The 19,343-nt window shown below is 47.8% G+C and overlaps 6 protein-coding genes across 6 annotated transcripts; 5 read left to right on the top strand and 1 right to left on the bottom strand.

Annotated features, from left to right (window-relative positions):
- Positions 1 to 765: 765 nt before the first annotated feature.
- EDB82DRAFT_559145 (uncharacterized protein) lies at positions 766 to 2,504 on the top strand (the record flags this gene model as incomplete). Its single annotated transcript, XM_025728172.2, has 3 exons — positions 766 to 802; positions 1,152 to 1,582; positions 1,664 to 2,504. 3 exons carry the CDS (start codon positions 766 to 768, stop codon positions 2,066 to 2,068), a joined length of 873 nt encoding a protein of 290 aa, XP_025582566.1. The 3' UTR covers positions 2,069 to 2,504.
- Positions 2,505 to 4,643: 2,139 nt separating this feature from the next.
- On the top strand, positions 4,644 to 6,086 carry EDB82DRAFT_507990 (ERV/ALR sulfhydryl oxidase domain-containing protein). The gene is made up of 3 exons (XM_025728170.2): positions 4,644 to 4,853; positions 4,907 to 5,168; positions 5,234 to 6,086. Exons 2-3 carry the CDS (start codon positions 5,047 to 5,049, stop codon positions 5,664 to 5,666), a joined length of 555 nt encoding a protein of 184 aa, XP_025582564.1. The 5' UTR covers positions 4,644 to 4,853; positions 4,907 to 5,046; the 3' UTR covers positions 5,667 to 6,086.
- A 2,224-nt stretch (positions 6,087 to 8,310) lies between these two features.
- EDB82DRAFT_255688 (thiamine diphosphate-binding protein) lies at positions 8,311 to 10,711 on the top strand. Its single transcript, XM_025728169.2, has 3 exons — positions 8,311 to 8,635; positions 8,713 to 9,946; positions 9,999 to 10,711. The coding sequence occupies exons 1-3, from the start codon at positions 8,458 to 8,460 to the stop codon at positions 10,297 to 10,299; spliced, it is 1,713 nt and encodes a 570-aa protein (XP_025582563.1). The 5' UTR covers positions 8,311 to 8,457; the 3' UTR covers positions 10,300 to 10,711.
- A 250-nt stretch (positions 10,712 to 10,961) lies between these two features.
- EDB82DRAFT_527523 (uncharacterized protein) lies at positions 10,962 to 12,252 on the top strand (the record flags this gene model as incomplete). The annotated part of the gene is made up of 5 exons (XM_025728168.1): positions 10,962 to 11,030; positions 11,136 to 11,300; positions 11,377 to 11,832; positions 11,897 to 12,037; positions 12,106 to 12,252. The coding sequence occupies 5 exons, from the start codon at positions 10,962 to 10,964 to the stop codon at positions 12,250 to 12,252; spliced, it is 978 nt and encodes a 325-aa protein (XP_025582562.1).
- A 3,348-nt stretch (positions 12,253 to 15,600) lies between these two features.
- EDB82DRAFT_433897 (uncharacterized protein) lies at positions 15,601 to 17,046 on the top strand (the record flags this gene model as incomplete). Its single annotated transcript, XM_025728167.1, has 1 exon — positions 15,601 to 17,046. One exon carries the CDS (start codon positions 15,601 to 15,603, stop codon positions 17,044 to 17,046), a length of 1,446 nt encoding a protein of 481 aa, XP_025582561.1.
- A 101-nt stretch (positions 17,047 to 17,147) lies between these two features.
- Positions 17,148 to 19,245, bottom strand: EDB82DRAFT_507975 (SGT1 protein-domain-containing protein). The gene is made up of 2 exons (XM_065608800.1): positions 18,925 to 19,245; positions 17,148 to 18,862 (listed from the first exon to the last, which is right to left on the bottom strand). The coding sequence occupies exons 1-2, from the start codon at positions 19,184 to 19,186 to the stop codon at positions 17,232 to 17,234; spliced, it is 1,893 nt and encodes a 630-aa protein (XP_065464104.1). The 5' UTR covers positions 19,187 to 19,245; the 3' UTR covers positions 17,148 to 17,231.
- Positions 19,246 to 19,343: the final 98 nt, after the last annotated feature.

Genomic DNA, 19,343 nt, shown 5'->3' with positions numbered 1-19,343 from the left:
CCCTACTGCAACAACGTTCCCTTCCAGCATCAGTCAGCAAATCCATCCAATCTTCTAACTCGAACCCATCGTTTATTCCCATCGCGTCAACTATCAAAACGGCCGGTGTCGGAAACAAGAAGAGAGATAGAAAGAAGGGACTAGGTTTTCATTTTTGATGACAAGACTGCCTGAAATTTGAACGATTCTCACCAAAACAACATTGTCCGCAGTTGACGCGTCTTTGTTACTCAAATTGAGGCTTCACCAAGATTGCATAACGGTTGAGACAGTTTACTTAACATCAATCCCCAACAGAGAGGTTCGCGCGTGCTTTGGGCTTCCCGCGCCAGTCGTCGTCAGCACTTCAGGCTTGTTTTATTCGATACTGCCAGAACCAGACACGGCCTCGAGTTCCGTACGTGTACAGTAAAAACACCTGTCCGCCATCGAATTGCAGAAGCGAGCAAGCGGCAAGCGAGCGATAACCATACCAAACCACCTAAACCTATCTAAACTCAGGTTAGCCTAGTCTGTCAAGCAAAGCGGAGAGCAGAAGCGTCCCCGGCCCAGCCACGCCATTTTCCGACTTAGGTCACCACTCACACGCTCATTCAAAAGGTCCACGGATCCAGGTTACATAATCCGTTTCTCTTCCACCAGCCTCTCTCCTCACTCGCCTCTGTCAGTCAGCGTCAGGTCCCCCCCTCGTCGCAGTAATAATCATCGTCCTGGGTCACCACTACTTGGATGCTGAGTCAGACTCTCCTCCCCCAGAGCTCAAGCATGCAGAACTCCTCAGCAAGCGGCGCCAATAATCAAGGTTAGTAAAGACAGCTCTTTTACTCTCTCTCTTTCCTTTCTTACTGCGTTTTATCTGTTTCTCTATTTGAGTGTGTCTTGTTCTGAAACTAGAACTGCTATTATCTACACTGCACTGCGCCTCTCATTGGCCTTGGTCTATTGCGACACTCATAGCGCTCTCTTGTATCTCTCAACCATCTGAATAGCATCCTTGTCGCGTTTTCGCGCAACCCGATATACAATACACTTAGAGCTCCTTCTCGTCACTTGAACACAATACCCGTTTCCGGCTCTTTCGGCTTCGCGTCTACTTCAATTACCGTTGTCGTAACCTGAGCGCATTGGCTAAAACCGACCCCTCTAAACAGAGCAGCATTTGCGCGCACAGCTCGAGCTCCTCAAGAGTCACGACGCGACAGGCTCATCCTCGCCGACTTCTCCTGCTCCCCGTGATACTCGGCATCAACCTCTTCAGCCGGCTCCTGCGCGGCCGTCGAATGGATTCGATCACTCGTCCAACCCTCAAGATCAACCCCGAGCTATAGCCGCCAAAGGCGAGGTTGAAGCTCATATACACCCTGACCTTCGCGCCCGAGCCAACAACGCACCCACCGCAACCATGATGCCAATCGTTCCTCCATCCGGGCATAGCCCAGGCGCCGCTGCTGGTCCATCCACGGCTCCAATTGCTTCTGTACCCATGCCTCACATGTCGCCGGACGATCATGGTGACGGTCGCAGTAAGACCAAGCGTGAACTATCTCAGTCAAAACGTGCGGCGCAAAACAGGGCTGCTCAGGTAAGTTGTAAATACTGGCTTGTTGCTTAACAAGATCATTTTGCTGCTTGTCGAGCTGTTTGACCAACAATCCATCAATAGAGAGCATTCAGACAGCGCAAAGAGGGCTACATCAAGAAACTCGAGCAGCAGGTACGCGAATACATGGACATGGAGCAATCTTTCAAAGCACTCCAAACAGATAACCATGCACTGAGAGAGTATATCGTTCACTTGCAGTCGCGGTTGTTCGATGTGACAGGCGAATACCCACCTCCACCTCACAACGTCGATATTGCTCAGCCTGCACAACAACCGTCAGCACCTGCTCCCACCCCCGCTTCGGCTCCAGCCCCAGCACCTGCTCCAATTGCTTCTGCTCCTCCTGAACCAGTGCCTAGCAATTCCGCGGCCGGAACACCTTTGGAAGCTGTTGCGCAGGCCGTTGCAGGTCTCGCGGCCCAGGAACAAATCGAGCGTCAACAATACCCCACAGCGCATGAATGATGAGTTATGATAATGTGAGTAAAAGCTTGGTTTTTGATGCTCGGCAAAAACATCTAACGAGAGCAGATTGCTTACAACACCAAAACCTGCGATGGCTCTACGATAATGAGAGCGATTGAGTTCAGACCAGTACCACGAAGAGCCGAATTGATTCCAACGAACGCGACAGAAGTAACAAAGGTGGTTTTGATATCCAAGAAGGTATATATTTTGCGAAACACTGACAGAAAGGCATAGTTGGTAAGTGAAAGGGCAGTGCCACGCCGATCAATGTTCTTGGCCGCATGGAAGTCATGTGTGATGGCGGGAATTTCAGTTGATGTAATGGTCATGTTCTTGGGGACAGCCTCAGATTAAATGGATACAAGGTAGGAGTGCAAGAAGGCCTCAGGAAGTATGCTGGTATAGAGGGAAATTAGCAATCAAGGGTCGATATGATAGAAGCAGATCAGTGTTAATGGTCGGAGTTGAGGGCTTGGTAGCAAATAGAGGATCTTATTTAAACAAACCCCAGCGCTATCGCTCCAAAGATAAACATGTCTACGTTGGTGAGGTTCGGAAAGAACAGATAAAATCTTTTATTACCGAATGCTTGCCATGTATCCTCCAACATGTTCGTCGAGAAGTGCAATTGGCCAATAAACTTACACTATGGCTGTCCGCTGCTGGTCCCTATTTGGCTCCACATTATCCTCCGTCCTTCATCTCTCTTTGTTAACAAGTTGAGACTAAAGTCGAATCATTTAAATTACCTTATCTTTTACTTGCATTATCAGATATAAAGTTGATGCTTCTCAAAAATCCTGCAAGACTTCAAGGCAGCATTTTGGGTGGACAAATCCAGATTACGATGTATCTTGACTGCATACTACGAGAGTCTGCACATGGATTTTCAATATGTTTAAGTATTGCCGGTTATCTGTACTGATGGCGCCTTGGAGGTCATGGCAAAATGCCTAAGCCCTTTGATGGTTGGCTCATGCATCTACCACCAATACCAAACATCATTCTACTGAGAAAAATTGCCTGTCGTCAACTGGCTCAGCTGCTGAGCATGTCCGTATCCATTCAAAAGACTGAGCCGACTTTATGAACCGTCAAATGCAGAGTTACCGACAACGCTTGCTATACACTACTTAGCTGCTGGAATCTATCTGCATGTTAATAAGTATACGGCCGGGACACTAATGCTACACTTTGTCATCGATTAACACGTTAACATTGTTACACGCATTAGGAACTAGTCTCTCATGGGTGCCACCGTCAGGGCAGTTGTGCGCATAGGCATGAATCACGAGCCATCCTGCTGGGTAAATATCCGACATTTACCAGCTAAGTTTTGACGACATGCTTTGATGCTCTGTAATAGATCTTCGCCAGTAAGCCGGACTGCTGCGTATGAGCAAGGAATCGAGCTGCGATACACGCCGATCATCGTATTCGGAAGATGACTGATCGATGCAACAATAGGAATACAAGATAATGCCGAGTCTGGGCTTCCATCAACGTCTGTCATTGCCAGTCTTGAGGCCACGATTCAAGGAGTTGCCAATGGTTTGCTTATTCGACAGAGTCCAAAGCCTCTGGGGGATTCAATCACCGACAGCCTTTCCATCATACTGAACCGGAAAATGCCATGGATAATCATCCAAAAGGCCAACTTACTTTTATTCTCACTGCAGCTTCGTCAATAATTCAACCGGAGAAGATAATAACAGGCCCCACGAGTCATGCATTGAGGCCGTTATATTCATTCTCAAATATCAACGCTGCATGAGCGAAGGGACCCAGCCTCGAGGTGTTATGCATGTCATTCCCTGGAGGGTTGTCGTGCCAGTCAAACACAAACTACTTCAAACCATCATGATGCCATGTCATGATTTGAGTATACATAATGCGAGGCGTGTTCTGAACAGTCGTGAGTATCTTCTGCAGTTAAAGACATTTTAGTGCAGAGTTCTGACTGATTGATTGAAGCTTAAAAAGCTATGAAAGCTATCTCAGTCATACTGGGGCAGGATCAGAAGACGTCGATACCTGTCCGAGCTTATTTATCTTTGCTAGGTTATGTTTCTTATGCTTTAGCCAGTCATTAGGGGTGATTGTTTCTGAGTTCTCTGATATAAAGCATAGAGAACACTTTTAATGTCTTCGGAAGTACCTGATTTGCCAGATTAGCGTTAGAACTTCGTCATTATCTATACACGATGATGTGACGATATGTAGCAGCGTCACAAGTGCATAACTGGTACAGTTGCACCTAATCGCCCAGAGCCATTCTTCGAAATCATGAACCGAATGGAGATTTGGTCAGATCGCAAGTTAGACTGAGAAGCATTGGTCTTTAGGCATTTACGACATTATTCGACAGCATCACCACTCAGAAAACCAGAAACATGTAATGATGTGACTGTTGGGGGTTTTAATAACATCAATGGGAGAATAAGAATACTAAGATACCCAGTAGGTAGGTTCCTATTACTACCTAACCTGGTAAAACGAAAGTGAGCTGCTCGCCCCATATTCACCCGGAAGGCGGCGTTGCTCCGGCCTAAAAATATCCTGCCCTGCGTCTGGAAGATTCCAGGAAAGGTGCTGCCTGTACTTATCGATAAGACACCTTCTATCTAGTAGTGGGTGGGAGATACAATGTCTACTAGCCCAGGTACTAACTTATGAAACGCTGTATTTTAGTTGGTAGCTTCTTCTTTGTCCAAACTGGGCTGACAAATCGACGTCACGCCACGAGAGTTGCAAAATAATCAGTTTCCTAGATCGAATTGTTGTCAGTTTCTCGATTCCTGCTTACCTCTGGATCTGTTTGTTAACGTTGGCTAGATTCCTTTTTACTATTTCTTCGGAAACGCCGAATTGGTTCCTGGCTTATCACTTGGGTTACCCTAATTCTTTTGGCTGCCACACCCAATACAGAGATATACACCTATCCATTCGTATATACCACTGAGTGGCGTCGTTCGATGTCGAGTGATCCCAACGGTCAACAGCAGGCTACTGTTCCTGCATCAGTATCCGCAGGAGGCTCTGCCGAGCCACCTAAGAAGATCCCAAAGGGTGTAGTACTGGGCCCTGATGGCAAGCCGTAAGTTTTGTCACAATCGACAGACACCCTGTAAATGGAACTCTATTCAACTAACCCTTGTTTAGCTGCCGAAACTGTACTTCTTTCGCTGCATGGGCTTCTCAAACAAAGAGCACACTCAAACAAGATGCAGCAGCCAAAACTCAGCGTCCTCCAACCGAGTGCCCTCCTGATGTTGAGGTGCTAGGCCGAAGTACATGGACGCTTCTTCACTCTATCGCAGCACAGTACCCAGAGAAGCCATCCACCGGTCAAAAGTCAGATCTTTTGAGCTTCGTTGGTTTATTCTCTAAACTATATCCATGCTGGGTGTGTGCCGAAGACTTCCAGGGCTACCTCAAGCGTGAAGCGCCACAGGTCAATAGCCGGGATGAATTTGGCAAGTGGCTGTGTGGTGCTCATAACGACGTCAACCGTAAGCTGGGCAAACCTGAGTTTGACTGTTCTAAGTGGGAGGAACGGTGGCGGACAGGTTGGAAGGATGGCCGATGCGATTAAGCTGTTGCTGTTGCTGTTCTGGTCTGAGCGAGCGGAGCTGAGGTTAAGGCTGGCTGCTGGATCGACGGTCGGGCCGGGAGCTTAGCGCGCATATCGATATAAAGATAGGCTTTCTCAAACTCGACTCATTGTGGTTTCAAAAAGCAAGGGCCTTCGGTGTGCGGTGTACGATTGCGGAATGGCATGATGGACCGTTGGACTTTGTGTGGATACACGTGGTGGGTGATCTACTAGAGACACAAAGAAAGGATTGTGGAATGGTTCCAACGTTGATAACCAGTTTCCATATGTTTCAAGAGGAAGAACAAGATGTATAGTATAGATAGTATGGGTAGGGATCGAAGGTAGAACTGCATGCATAGAATCTCATCTCAGGATAGTCAAGTCTAACATAATTGAATGCGTATGACAATCTAGAACAAATCCCACTGTATATTGAAAGCTAGGAAAACTATCACTCCATACCGCTCTCAATAGTCTTCGCCACCAGTTAAGGCTCCACGATTATGGAAAAGGTTACGATCCATCGGAAACATGGTATGTATAAACCACTAAAAGCAGTCAAGCTCAGGAACCAAGCGAAGGTAGAAATTCCCAGGAATCGGATCTCGCCAGTTGGTACCCTTGCATTGTGTTGTCTCGACCCGAGGATCCCTGTTGTTTTCGGAGAACTCCCTTTAGGCGCGATAAGAATGATCTGACATTCATGACAACGCCATGCAACGCAACTACCGGGCCGCTATTTTGGCAAAAAGAAACAAAAATCAAGCAGTCTCAATACGGTACTGTATGGCAAGGTTAGGGCCAAGGTGGTGTATGGATATATTTCCAAATCTCAGGTTACCTTACCCTAGAACGTCAGACCACACATGTCATTGTCCTTCTCAATCCATGCTCTCTAGTCGAAGGCGGCAAGAAAGAATTATTATGGCCCCGCAAATTTTAACACGACGTTGTTGGCGTTTGTGAGTATTTCGACGGCAAGGAACGGAAAGCAAAGGAAAGAAAAGGCTCGTCTTTGTGAATCGGACGTCGATAGTATGTTACAGTTCGGGATGAGCTTGAAAGAAGGGCCTTTTACGGACATAAGATGCAGCGAGTCATTCTGATTAATTACCGTTGTGCCAATTTGAGAAACCGAGTATGGGGACTTGTCAATGACAATCATGAACGTAACGGTTGTATGCAAGATGTCGTATAATGCGTTGCTGCTCCCTACTGGAATGGACAGGTTGGTGCAGTATAGGATTGCACTCGTTAATCCTCAGTATGGGTTTATCCAAGATTGTCGATTAATGGACATCCACCACCGTTGCCCATGTTAAAAATGAAAAGAATGGGTGGTCCCTGAATCTGATACCCGGTTGAGTTGGCCTGTATCTGTTAGCAATTGCCGTAGTTTACTGTGACGACGCCATTGTCCATTCCAAGTGGTGATCTTTATGGCATGGCCCCGGTCAGCACTCGGCCGCACAGCTCCGGACTACCCGGTCAGTGAGGGACTTGATGTTTGAACCATCAAGAACCATGTGAAGAATATGGATCCAAGTAGTAGATGATGTTTTGATCAGTGGAATAACCCCTGTACCTATATTGTTATTGATGGGTACCCATCTCCGGTTTTGGAAGATTTCCTTTCTTTTTCCATCGTGCTTGGCGGCATGGTCCTGTCCGTAAATCCCCTGTTGAAGAAGCATGCGATTTCTCTGACAGAGATCCACTCATTCTGTAGGTAGCATTGACAGCATAGACCTACAGCCCCTACAGCCCAAGAGGTGTTTCTAGACGTTCTTAGACCCGTCCACCTTTCAAGTCTGCCCGATTGGGAGGGTCCGTATCAAGGCACATGGCATCATATGATTTTCTTTCCATGCTTGTCGTAGTTCACCGTGGATTCGACAGTGAAAATTAGAGATACGAAAGAGGTAGAGAGCTACTGCATCTACTAACCACACGGGTCGTTACCTAGGTAGTGGAAGAGCCGCCTAACTTCCCGCCCAGTGGCGCTGACAGGACATTACATCACCACAGGCTCATCACACCCATTCACTGATGGAATTATGCTCACCACTTTATTTTCCAGCCGAAATCCCATCCAATCCAACTAATACTTTAGCAGTAGGTAGGATATAGGTTGCTGGTATCGCGGTTTCGGCCGCTTGAATACGGGCGCGAGCGATAAAATATCGTGATTTTAACACAAGAGTCATGGTCAATGGCAATTCAATTGATTTCCTTGCCTTATGTCCGCCTTGTCTCCTTGACAGGTCCGATTATACTCTGGGTCCAACTCTGGGTCCAGGCCTGGGTTACCTATGTGCATACAGTATGGTCTTATTTTTGGGCAATTCATCAGATCAGATCAGATCAACCCATTCGAGGTTTGGAATTGAGAGGAAACGTGCAAGGGTCTCCCATTGGTGAAGTGCTGACTGACTGCTGTGCTGTACGCGCCTCCACTATTGGAAGCTTCAACTTTACCTTGCTTGATATGTAGGTACTGTCTGTGGTGTTGTCAACGGAAGGTATAAACACCTTCCTTTCCCCTCCTCTGTTATGTCTTTTCTTCCTTCCTCATCATTCCATCGATCACTCAATCAATCATCAGCCAACCATTTCCATTCCTCTCTTTGGTTGTCTTGGTTACTTACAGCCTAGACATCTCACCTCACATCTATCTCCTCCTCGTTCAACCTATAAATAAGCTTCAAGCTTCTCTCACCCTTTACCCCTCCAAACAACTTTATCTTACCCACCTAGAATACTATCACATACCGATCAATCCGCAACCATGAGCAACAGCAGCCTCCAAAAGCCCATTGATGTGGCTGAGTACCTCTTCAAGCGACTCTACGAGGTCGGCGTTCGATCTATTCACGGTGTTCCAGGCGATTACAACCTTGTCGCCCTCGACTATCTTCCTCAATGCAACCTCAAGTGGGTCGGCAGTGTTAACGAGCTCAATGCTGGTGAGTTTCATCATGACTCCACTTCGTTCGAATAGCTTCATCATGATATGATACAATTTACTAACAACAACTTCCAGCCTACGCTGCTGACGGTTACGCCCGTGTCACCAAGATGGCTGCTCTCATCACCACCTTCGGTGTTGGTGAGCTCTCTGCCATCAATGGTGTTGCTGGATCTTACTCTGAGCACATTCCCGTTGTCCACATTGTTGGATGCCCCTCTACCATCTCTCAGCGTGACCAAATGCTTCTTCACCACACTCTCGGCAATGGTGACTTTGACGTCTTTGCCAACATGAGTTCTCAAATCTCCTGCAACGTTGCCAAGCTCAACAAGCCCTCTGAGATTGCTGAGCAGATCGATACTGCTCTCCGCACCTGCTGGCTCCGCTCTCGTCCTGTGTACATCATGGTCCCTACCGATATGGTCCAGGAGAAGGTCGAGGGTGCTCGCCTTGACACCCCTATTGACCTGTCTGAGCCAAAGAACGATCCTGGTAACGAAGACTTCGTTGTTGATGAGATCCTCAAGGCCATGTACGCCGCCAAGCGTCCTGTGATCCTCGTCGACTCCTGCGCCATTCGCCACCGTGTTGTCGAAGAGGTTCACCAGCTTGTTGACAAACTGGACCTTCCTGTATTCGTTACCCCTATGGGCAAGGGCGCAGTGAACGAGGATCATCCCAACTACGGCGGTGTCTTTGCTGGTGATGGCTCTCACCCTCCTCGTGCCCAGACCATTGTCGAGGAATCTGATCTCCTCCTTACCATTGGTGCTCTGAAAAGTGACTTCAACACCACCGGTTTCTCCTACCGCACATCTCAAATCAACTCGGTTGATTTCCACAGCACTCACTGTAAGGTCCGATACTCCACATACCCCGGCGTTGCCATGCGCGGCGTCCTCCGCAAGATCATCGACAAGGTTGACCCCAAGTCTATGCCTGCTCCTTCCATTCCCGAGGTCAGGAATGAGGTTGAGAAGAACAATGATGACTCAGAGACCATTACACAAGCCTGGTTCTGGCCTCGCGTCGGCGAATACCTCATCCCCAATGACATTGTCGTCACTGAGACTGGTACCGCTAATTTTGGCATCTGGGACACTCGTTTCCCTCGTAATGTTACCGCCCTCAGCCAGGTTCTCTGGGGCAGCATCGGCTGGTCTGTTGGTGCTTGTCAGGGTGCTGCTCTCGCTGCTAAGGATGCTGGAAAGGACGGCCGAACAATCCTCTTTGTTGGTGACGGATCTTTCCAATTGACTGCCCAGGAGCTGAGCACCATGATCCGACATGGCCTCAAGCCCACGATGTAAGTTATCAACGTTCCTGAAGCATCGGCGCCCAGACTAACTTTGTTTCAGTTTCGTTATCTGCAACGATGGTTTCACTATTGAGCGATTCATTCACGGCATGGATGCTGTCTACAACGACATTAACAACTGGAAGTACAAGGACCTCGTCAGCGTTTTCGGTGGTGAGAAGACTTGCAAGACGTTCCAGATCAAGACCAAGAACGAGCTCAACGAGCTACTTACCAACAAGGAGTTCAACGCTGCTGAGTGCTTACAATTTGTCGAGCTCTATATGCCCAGGGAAGACGCTCCTCGCGCTCTGGTTTTGACCGCCGAGGCCAGCGCCAGGAACAACGCCAAGAAGCACTAAATGCTTACAACAATTGATAGACGATATATTGGGAAGTGTGTTCTCAGTCAACAGATATTCAGGATGTGTCTGGCTGCATTTGGCACACTGGTTGGGGGTTCCTGTTTGGCTAATTATAACGGTTTAAATGGTTTACACTATAGAATGGGCACGATTCTTTATGTTTTATGTATTTTCAATTGAAAAGCGATTTCTCAACTCACTTGATGGTTCAAAATGATTGTCTCGTAGATTCTGCAAATTCGAATCTGCAGCTCTCGTCCATTGTTTACTCTATGCCTTTCATTTAATTGACACTGCATATGCACCCAGCCGATGATCTCACAGGACAGTTATGCATTAATTAGGACATGACATAAAGAAATGATCTATAAACAAAAACTCTCATGCTGGAAAGTCACTTTTCAATCAGACTTCTGATTGTATGTATCGTAGTAAGCTTTAGGTTTCGATCGTCTACCCTGCCGGGTAGGTTTTCAAAAGCACCACGTGATTCGCTCGCGCCAAAATTCTCCACGCGCAATGACCTCAAGCTGGATCAAAGTCTATTTGAAACGGACATCAAGACTCAATTTCTCGCCTTATCTTAGGAATATTACGGCAGCAGTCGACAAGAGTCTTATTTCAAATATATTGTCTGTTCACTAACATACAGTAACATCATGAGCGACGGTGCTGGCAAGCGGAAGCAGGGCCCTGGTGGCAATGGCCCAGCCTTCAAGAAGAGCAAGGTGAGAGAACAAAAGACGAGCCATTGTTCACAGTTGAAATTGGACCCAGAATAGGAGGGCTGTTGGATGGCTTTCGTGAAAGAAATGAGCTGACACTGATCACAGGGAGGCGTGTCTGGCAAGTGGCAGACGGCACACCAAAAAGCTAAGAAAACCGAGCAGATGGAGCTAGGGAGAACCTTAGAGGTTGATGATGCCGGAATTTGGGTAACTTACGCGAGAGGCATGAGGGGGAAAGCCATAAAGGAGTTCAAGACTGTATGCGACGAGGTATGTCACTCGCCCACCAGACCTCACTTGTCTATCCTTTGTTGGTATACACGTTCATTCAACTAACCTAATACAGTACGGCGAATCGCTGTTTGGGGTACAAGCGCCGAAGGAAGATGGAGAGGGCGACGATGATGAAGAAGGTGGTGATATTGAGGCTTCTATCGAGAAGGAACTGGCCAGTCTAGCACAGCCAAAGCCGAAGACAAAGCAAACCTTTACAGCCATTGGAACTGGCCTCGACTGTGTCTTTTTCATGAAGACAGTGAAGCCCATTGAGCCTCTTCAGCTTGTCACCAAGATTTGTCAGGATGCCAAGGACTGTCCGGACCCGATGCAGCGCAAAACCAAGTACATTAACCGCTTGACACCCGTGTTTGACACGGATAAGGCCACCGACAACGGCATTGAGCGTGTAGCTCGGAGTGTGATGGGCCCACACTTTGAACTCAAGAAAGAGCCAGGAGAGGATGTCCCAACAGCGGAGGCAGTTTCTTCAAATGAAGAGACTGCTGGATCTGCAGGCTGCACGGTAAGTCGATGATATAATTCGCAAGAAGTGTCGTCTGAGAACCTAACAATCTCCCCCCTTACAGTACGCTATTAGGTACAACATCCGGAATCACACCGCTTTCAAATCGAGCGACGTGATAAAGAAGATTGCGGATTTAGTCAGCCCTAAACACAAGGTCAATCTAAACAATCCCGACAAGGTGGTATTGGTTGAGATTTTCCAAGTAAGCGATCCCCCCTTCGCGTAATCCACCCATCGCCGTGTCACAGCAGTAGACTAACTAGCGTCGAGACGTTCTGCGGAGTCTCGGTTGTTGATGGCAAGGAGAGTGAGGAGCTGAAGCGTTACAACCTGAACGAGCTGTACAAGGTGGCTTTGGACGAGAAGAAGAAGGAGAGCAAGCCTGCAGCCGAGAAGGAAGCTACGGCATCAACATAAACTTTGAGCCATTCGTGTATGGAAGCATGTTTTTGAGCGGCGGTCGATGCAGAACAATCGTCATACCAAGCGAGCCGAGCGTTATCTCATGGCTACACAACAACCGTCCGATTCGCGCGGTTCGGCCAAGTCTTTCTATGCCGCGGTACCAAAGTACCAGAACGCTTTACCCGTCACTTGGAGGATGTTGAACATCTGCCGAGATAGGTTTTCAGAACTCACTATGTTAATCTCGTAAAGCATCCACTTGGACTCATTATGGAAGCATGGGTATAGAGCCCGTTGCAACTCTGAGGAGTAACAACGCAACCCTGGATTTGCGAGGTTTGGCTTGAAGGGTGGGAGAGGATATTAACTAACGCGGCCACAGAAGGATTGTCGCTGGTGGCTTGTCATGTATAGGACGAATGAGCATATGTCGTCCTCAAGGTATCAGAAAAGTTGGCCGTTGGAAACACAAGAGACGAAATTAGTGGGTCAGTTTATGCTACTCAGACTAGATTTCTTTGACTATTTATCTTTGTACCCTAAGACTTGGGAGGCCAACTTTTCTATCCACTAGATCGTGTCCGTTAATAGACAGAGTTTTGTGGAAGTCCGCAAAAGAACGGGGTTTCTACAATTGGGTTCATCCCTAGAAGGACTTTTGTCGCTCCATAGTCCAGGTTTCGTAAGCTACTGCCACCTCAAGCTGGGATCGAGATACGTAGGGGCCGTTTTTAGCGGACAACTCAGGAGATTGTTGTCCAGCCCCAGCTTTTGTTGCACACACATGACACACGGGATGTGTGGGACGTGCCGTAAGGCTAAGTAAGTAGGATGAGCGGTGCAAGATGATGGATGACTGGACTTGTTGTTCATGTGAGGGGGAGGAGAGCGTTTTTTTTTTGGTCATGCTTACATGTGCACACTTGCGTGCGTATTCGCACATATATACAACGTTGACGTTTCAGAGGGGGCATATTAAGGCCCTCGTATGTTACCAGGAGGACCTTTCAAAGTCAAGCCTGTTTAACTTAGGTCATCTCTCGTCCGCTGCATTCCCGAGTAGTAAGATTGAACCGGGAGTGGCTTGAGACGGACCCCAATCACTGTGGTTAGTTGTGAGAGCAGGTTCCAAGTGCAGTATAGTAGGCGAAGGGTTATGATAGAGCGATAGTTGAGTTAAAAGGTAATAGTAATAGTAACAAGGTAGTATTGTAGGTACGTGCCGAAAAGTAAAAGAACAAACAGCTATCAGGGGATGGGACTTGACAGGGATGGTTTAGTTAACTTGGCGGAATGCGATCCAGGTCAGCTTCGCTTGTTTTAGCCAATCATAAATTTCCCGACTCGCTTCTCGATGCACGCCAGAGGCATGGGTTCATTTAGAGTCTGACATTCCGCTCATCATCAGTTTTATTCATAGACGAAGGAATATGTCAGATGGGACGTGTAGAGAGGGTTGTGACCTGTTCTACTCAAAGAGTATGCCTTAATAGATGGGCAATTCTGACAGAACAGTTCCAGTGAGAGAAAGAAAGAAAAAAGACGTTTGCTACAGAACAGCGGGTAATATAGTTAAGCTTGATCGAGTGCGGTGCTCGTTCCGGTCCGCTTTGCCCATGGCGATCTGTTTCTTGACTAAACCTTTTGCAACAAACAACAAACAACAACATAATAAGAGATGAGCTATAATAGGTCGCCAGACCGTTTCATCTCGTCTGTTCGATCCTTCGATGCTTCTACTGCAGTTCTTCGGGGAGGATTCCGCGTCCTTATGTCTTGGCAAATTGGGGGAGAAAAGAGGCTTGAGGCTAAAGGCTGCAAGCGGTTGCCCACTCGGTAAACTCAACAGCTAAGTAATTGGTTTAGTGGTGCTGTGCGAAAAGTCTCCATGTTTTCTCTGGTTTGTCGCCAGTCAAGTATGTGACTTGCTTTCAATGACGCCTCGCTTCGGCTTCACCGTTCTGGCGGGACAAGCAAGACCTTGCAAAGCCTGCATAGGTATCCGTACATACGGCTGGGTCTGGCATCGGGTCCCTACGTGCCGATGCTCCAAACTCGACATGAATCAAACTGTGAAGAGTAAAGGTTAAGGTAAAAGGAATAGGGGTATCGGTGAGTTCAGCTCAGTCGTTGCCCCAAGCTCCATTCGTGAGCATCATCATCATCACTATCAGGCAGTCGTTGTTTCTCTTGAAGAAAATAAAGTTACAATGCGTTTCTTGCTTAGCTGACTACCTAAGCAAGGTCAAGTCTTGCTCGCTACGTCGACCATTTACATTCCCCGTCTCTCGGCTCTAGATTCCGCCCTCGTGAGCGTAGACCCTTCTCAACCTTTACCTGAGGTACCTTTGCTGCTGGCAATTGACCAATCCCCCATGGCTAAACAACCGCATTCCCATAATTCTCGCTTCTCTGATCTTTTGCTGACCAGCGGTGACATGCATCCCTGTCTAGTCATTCCGCTTTTCCCTTTCCATTAACATCAACATTGCCAGCCATGCATCAGCCTCACTCCCTCGGGTCCGAAGGATACCTGGCTACCTACCAACCAATGTGGGCGCTTCGCTCGCTAATACACCTTCATCTTCTTTACCCTCGTCAGTCCCTACACCAAAGGCACCTTTTTTTTGTTCTTTCTTTTTCCTGTTTGAGATCTGATTGCCTGACCTGTCGCTTTATTCGCTTGCTTTTACATACGCACGAGGCGTTCGAGAAGGCGAAGCCAACCCATGTATCGAAGCTAATAACCAACTTACCATCTCCAACCCTCGCAATACCATTTCTTTATATTACCTGCTCATAGTCTTATGGAGATCCTCTCTTAACATTGCCCTATAATCTACCAAGCCACAAAGTTGGCTTGACCAAGCAGATACTTTCTCTCTATACTCTCTCCCCTCTGCTGCCATAAAACTTTTGTCTCATCCTGTGTTGCAACAAAAGCATCTCTCTATCTGTGTATTTGTCTACGAGGCATGCATCGCAGACAACATTTGTACTCGGTTCTACTTTAGAGGGAATCTGTCAAACTCGTAAGAGGCCGAAACCCATTCTTTTACGGGTTGCTGCAAAATCATCCTTCAACCATCGCCAACCATCGCCTTCTTCTAGCCGCCATTCTTTTCCCGAACATCCTACGACCACACATTTCGCTTCGCCTTCTCATATACCCGTCTCCTTATGACTCGGCTGTCGTACCAATGCACCCTTCGGGACGACGGCAATCTGCCCCTCCTGAGCCATTGTGTTGCGCAAAAGAGCTGCAACCTTGTACATGACAATATACCCCGTTCGACCCGAGACTTGACCTTTACTAGATCCTCTTCAACCGACCCTACTTCTGCCTCACCTCTCATCCACATGGCGGCTGCTCCGCCAGAGAGTTCAGTCCTCTCCCTCCTCAATGGTATCAGCCCTCGTCTGTCAGTCAAGGAACTCGAGGTTGTCCCTTCAGCTAGGTTACAACGCCTCTATAATGTTAAAGTCACAGAGGGCCCGAGTCTTTTACTGGCATTGCCTCCACCTCCAGTTATACGTCTGCTACGATCTGAAAAGTCAACACTTGGTTCAGAAGCTGCTGTACTGAAGTGGCTTTCTTCTGATCCTAGAGAAAGAAAGGTCTGCTCAAGTACTGTGACGAATGAACCCATGGGCAAAACCACTGGGTCGACGTTGGGTAGCGACGTTCCTGATAATACGTTGACCGGCTATCTGCCTCTGCTCGTTAGGCATGAGTCCCTTGCTGGCATGTCGCCAGTTGAATACAACCTTGTCCGACCACCACGAGGTACAGCCATACCCGTCCTCTCTAAATCTTTAAGTTCCAGCGAACGAAGGGTTCTGGACTTCCAAAGCGGCCAACTTCTCCGTCGGATAGCCAATCAGGTTTCACCAACGAGAAAATTCGGTATTGCTGCTGATGTACTCTCGGTCCCTCCCTCAGTTGTTCATCACCCACCGCTACGTTTTGAGGGAAGCTTGAGCGAGTCAAAGGGCGCTGATTCATGGAGAGTAGCGTTTCATAGCTTGATGGAATCTGTCCTTCGTGACGGTGAGGACTTGACCATTATGCTCAACTACAAGAACATACGACATCAGTTTGCTCGCTTTGCACATCTACTCGACGCGGTAACAAAGCCTCGGCTAGTTGTCATAGATGCCGGAGAAGACTCGAACACATTAGTGCACCGTACCTGCGAAACTTCAAAGAAATTCAAAACGCCTGCTGAGGAGATGGAAGGGGTGCCGGAGTCGAAATTAGCACGAGGAAGTTCCAGAAAATCGGACCTGGTGAGGAAGAGGCGATCAGACTACAGAATAGTCGTTCAAGACGATACCAATGGAAAAGAAGATCGTGCAATTACCGAGGAGCCAGTAGCGAAGCAAATCGAGCTAACGGGATTACGACAATGGAGCAACTGCATCTTTGGCGATCCCCTCATAGCCTCTGTCTTTAGCAAGACACCGTCGCCCTCGGTCGACTTCTGGCGAGGTTTCGATAACCCGATACCAGGCCAAGAAACCTCTTTGCCTAACATCATCGAAGATAAGGAAAACGCACATATCCGAATCCTCCTATACGAATGCTATCACGCGTTGGTAGATCTTGTGGGAGAATATTATAGGCCGCAGAATGATAGCAGTATGAAAGAACTCGCGGCGCGAAAACACCTTGCCAGTGTGCTAGGTCAGCTAGAAGAGCTTGACGATATGGACCGGCAGCGGCGTAGACGCCCCAGTGGTGAGATGTCGCCTGCAAAGAGGCCGCGGTCTGGCCAGGAGAGTGAGGGGGATAGTGAATCATGACGAACACAATGTGTCACTGGCTGACAGCTAGGCGCTGTTAACTTGTAGTGTCTTACACACGAAGACATAAATATTAGACTTCTTTCACTAGAGTTGATGCACTAGATCAGTACGCACGTAACAGCTTCACAAAAGTCCAGTTTCTATCTTGTGCCAGCCAGATTGACCTAATGTTAGATCAATACTTATGCTTTTGCTCCTCTCCTCCCCTTTGACGAACTGCCGCCAACCTCATCGCCTTCCATGCCGCTATCTTCATCTTCGTCCCGTGGCAGTTGAAAGCCCATCATGCCTAGCAAATTGCCTGTTGGCCCAGCCATACCACCCTGGCTCTTAAAGCTCTCCAATAGATTCTTTGCCAGGTTGTAATCAATATCGACTTCTTCCTCGCTACCCTCTTCACCTTCCTCTTCTATATTTGACAATCTAGTTTCCCCTTCTTTCTGGCTTGTGTTCTTCAGACGAGGCTGTCTCTCAGCGGAAGGGTCGAGCTTAAGAGCACCGTGCTCATTCAGCTCAGCCTCGAACTCTGTGGCGAGCTTTTGGATTTCCTCCTCCTCTTCATCCACAGCTGGCGGTTCAGGTTTGTGTGTGGTTTTCATGGGCGTGCTATTGTTTGGATTTGTAGATGGTAGACCCATCATCTCTCTCATCATTTTGGCGAACTCTTCTTCGTCAAAACTGACCTCTTTATCCTCAGACTCACTATCATCGTCGGGTTCATCGTCATCATAGTCCATTTCGTCAAGCTCCGCGCCGTCTACTCCAGCACTGTCGTCATTGAGAAATGCTTCGAAACGAGAGACGATTTTTCGAAGGTCAGATTGTGTGTTGGCGTCGCCAAACCCTGACTTTGCACTGGAAGCGTTGTTCCCTCTCCTACCATCTAATTCCCGTTCGAATTCTTGGTAGTCAATATCCATCCAGGCTTCGCTGTCTTCTCGGTCGGCATCCTTCCACGACTTGATCTCTTCGTCCGAAGGTAGAGTATCAACACCGTCCTCCTCGAGGTCCTCGAGGACAATAGCAAGCTCGCGTACGACTCTGTTCTTACTTCTATCAGCCTTTGCAGCTAACATTTCGAATCCGCATGTAAGTTTCATTCCAATATCCAATCTCGCCATGATCTTCTCCGCCTCGCCTGATGGCGCCTCCTTTTGCGCTCTACGGAGCACATCAACCCAGATGGATGGGGTATCGAATCTCTGGGATCGCAGTTGGGCAAAAAGTACTTTGCTGAACCGAACAGATGCCGTTATGAGGTCCTGGGGCGAAAACACTGGCGGCCCGGATGGTGAGATGACACGTTTCAGAGCAATGGGGTCACGAAGATAGAATATCTCGACGGCTGGTGCAACTGATTTGGGAAGAGAATGTAGAACGTATGCTAGTTTCCTTGGTATAGTGACGAGTGAATGGTGAATAGAGTCGCCGATATTTGCCGGATACTTTTCGAGGCGGTAGAAGGCCTCGGCTTCAACAAACCCTGAGTGTACAAGGGCTTCACGTTTTGTTCTGAGGATTTCCACTGCTTCTGGAAGCTCAAGATTGCGAGCTTTGAGACCGTCCTCATCCTTCACTGGAATAAGCAAGAGACGACCCGTATTAATCCAAGTTCGGTTATTGTCGATTTCTGGGTTCAGCCATCTTGGAAGCACATTTGCGGCTTCGACAAGCAGAAACTCGCCATCTGTGTCAAATACCCTGATCCAGAGTTTAGGATGAGACTTTGATAGTTCCCGAAGGATATATACAATCAACCATTCATCCTCTACGGCATCGCTATAATCGGTGATGCCATGGAGATACAACAGGCCTGTCGTAACAATTAGCACGTTATGTCGGAGTAGTAGCCAATAGCACAAGTCTGATACTCGCCATTCTCATTTTTTAGTGTAAGATCAAACTCGTCTTTTTGCCATATATAGTCTTTTGTGAGAGTACTGGCAAGGTCTATGGCCGACTTCCGAATATTCTCGATTTGTGAAAGTTGCTTTCGAGAATCGGGTTGAGGGTCCAGGAAGAAAAGTAAATATTCCACACAATTGTCGGGTAGGTGATTTTTGAAGCTGGCATCTTCCGTCTGGCTTGATTCTTGAAGAATTTCCTCCTCTTCTATGATTGCAGATCTAAAAGACATGATAGTTTGGTTTTTTTGTGAACTTGTGAAGTTGTTGTCGAGTTGTCAAGGGAGATAGATTGAGGTAGTGATTTTACATCGACGGCAGCTACCGGGTAGTTAAGTCCGTGCCCGCTGACATTAGCGACAGAAACGTGGCACTGGAAGCACCACTTAT

Source organism: Fusarium venenatum (genome assembly GCF_020744135.1).
Source record: "Fusarium venenatum strain MPI-CAGE-CH-0201 chromosome Unknown EDB82scaffold_3, whole genome shotgun sequence".
NCBI lineage: Eukaryota > Fungi > Ascomycota > Sordariomycetes > Hypocreales > Nectriaceae > Fusarium > Fusarium venenatum.
Note: the sequence above shows the minus strand (reverse complement) of the source record. Positions and strands in the feature narration are given on the sequence as shown.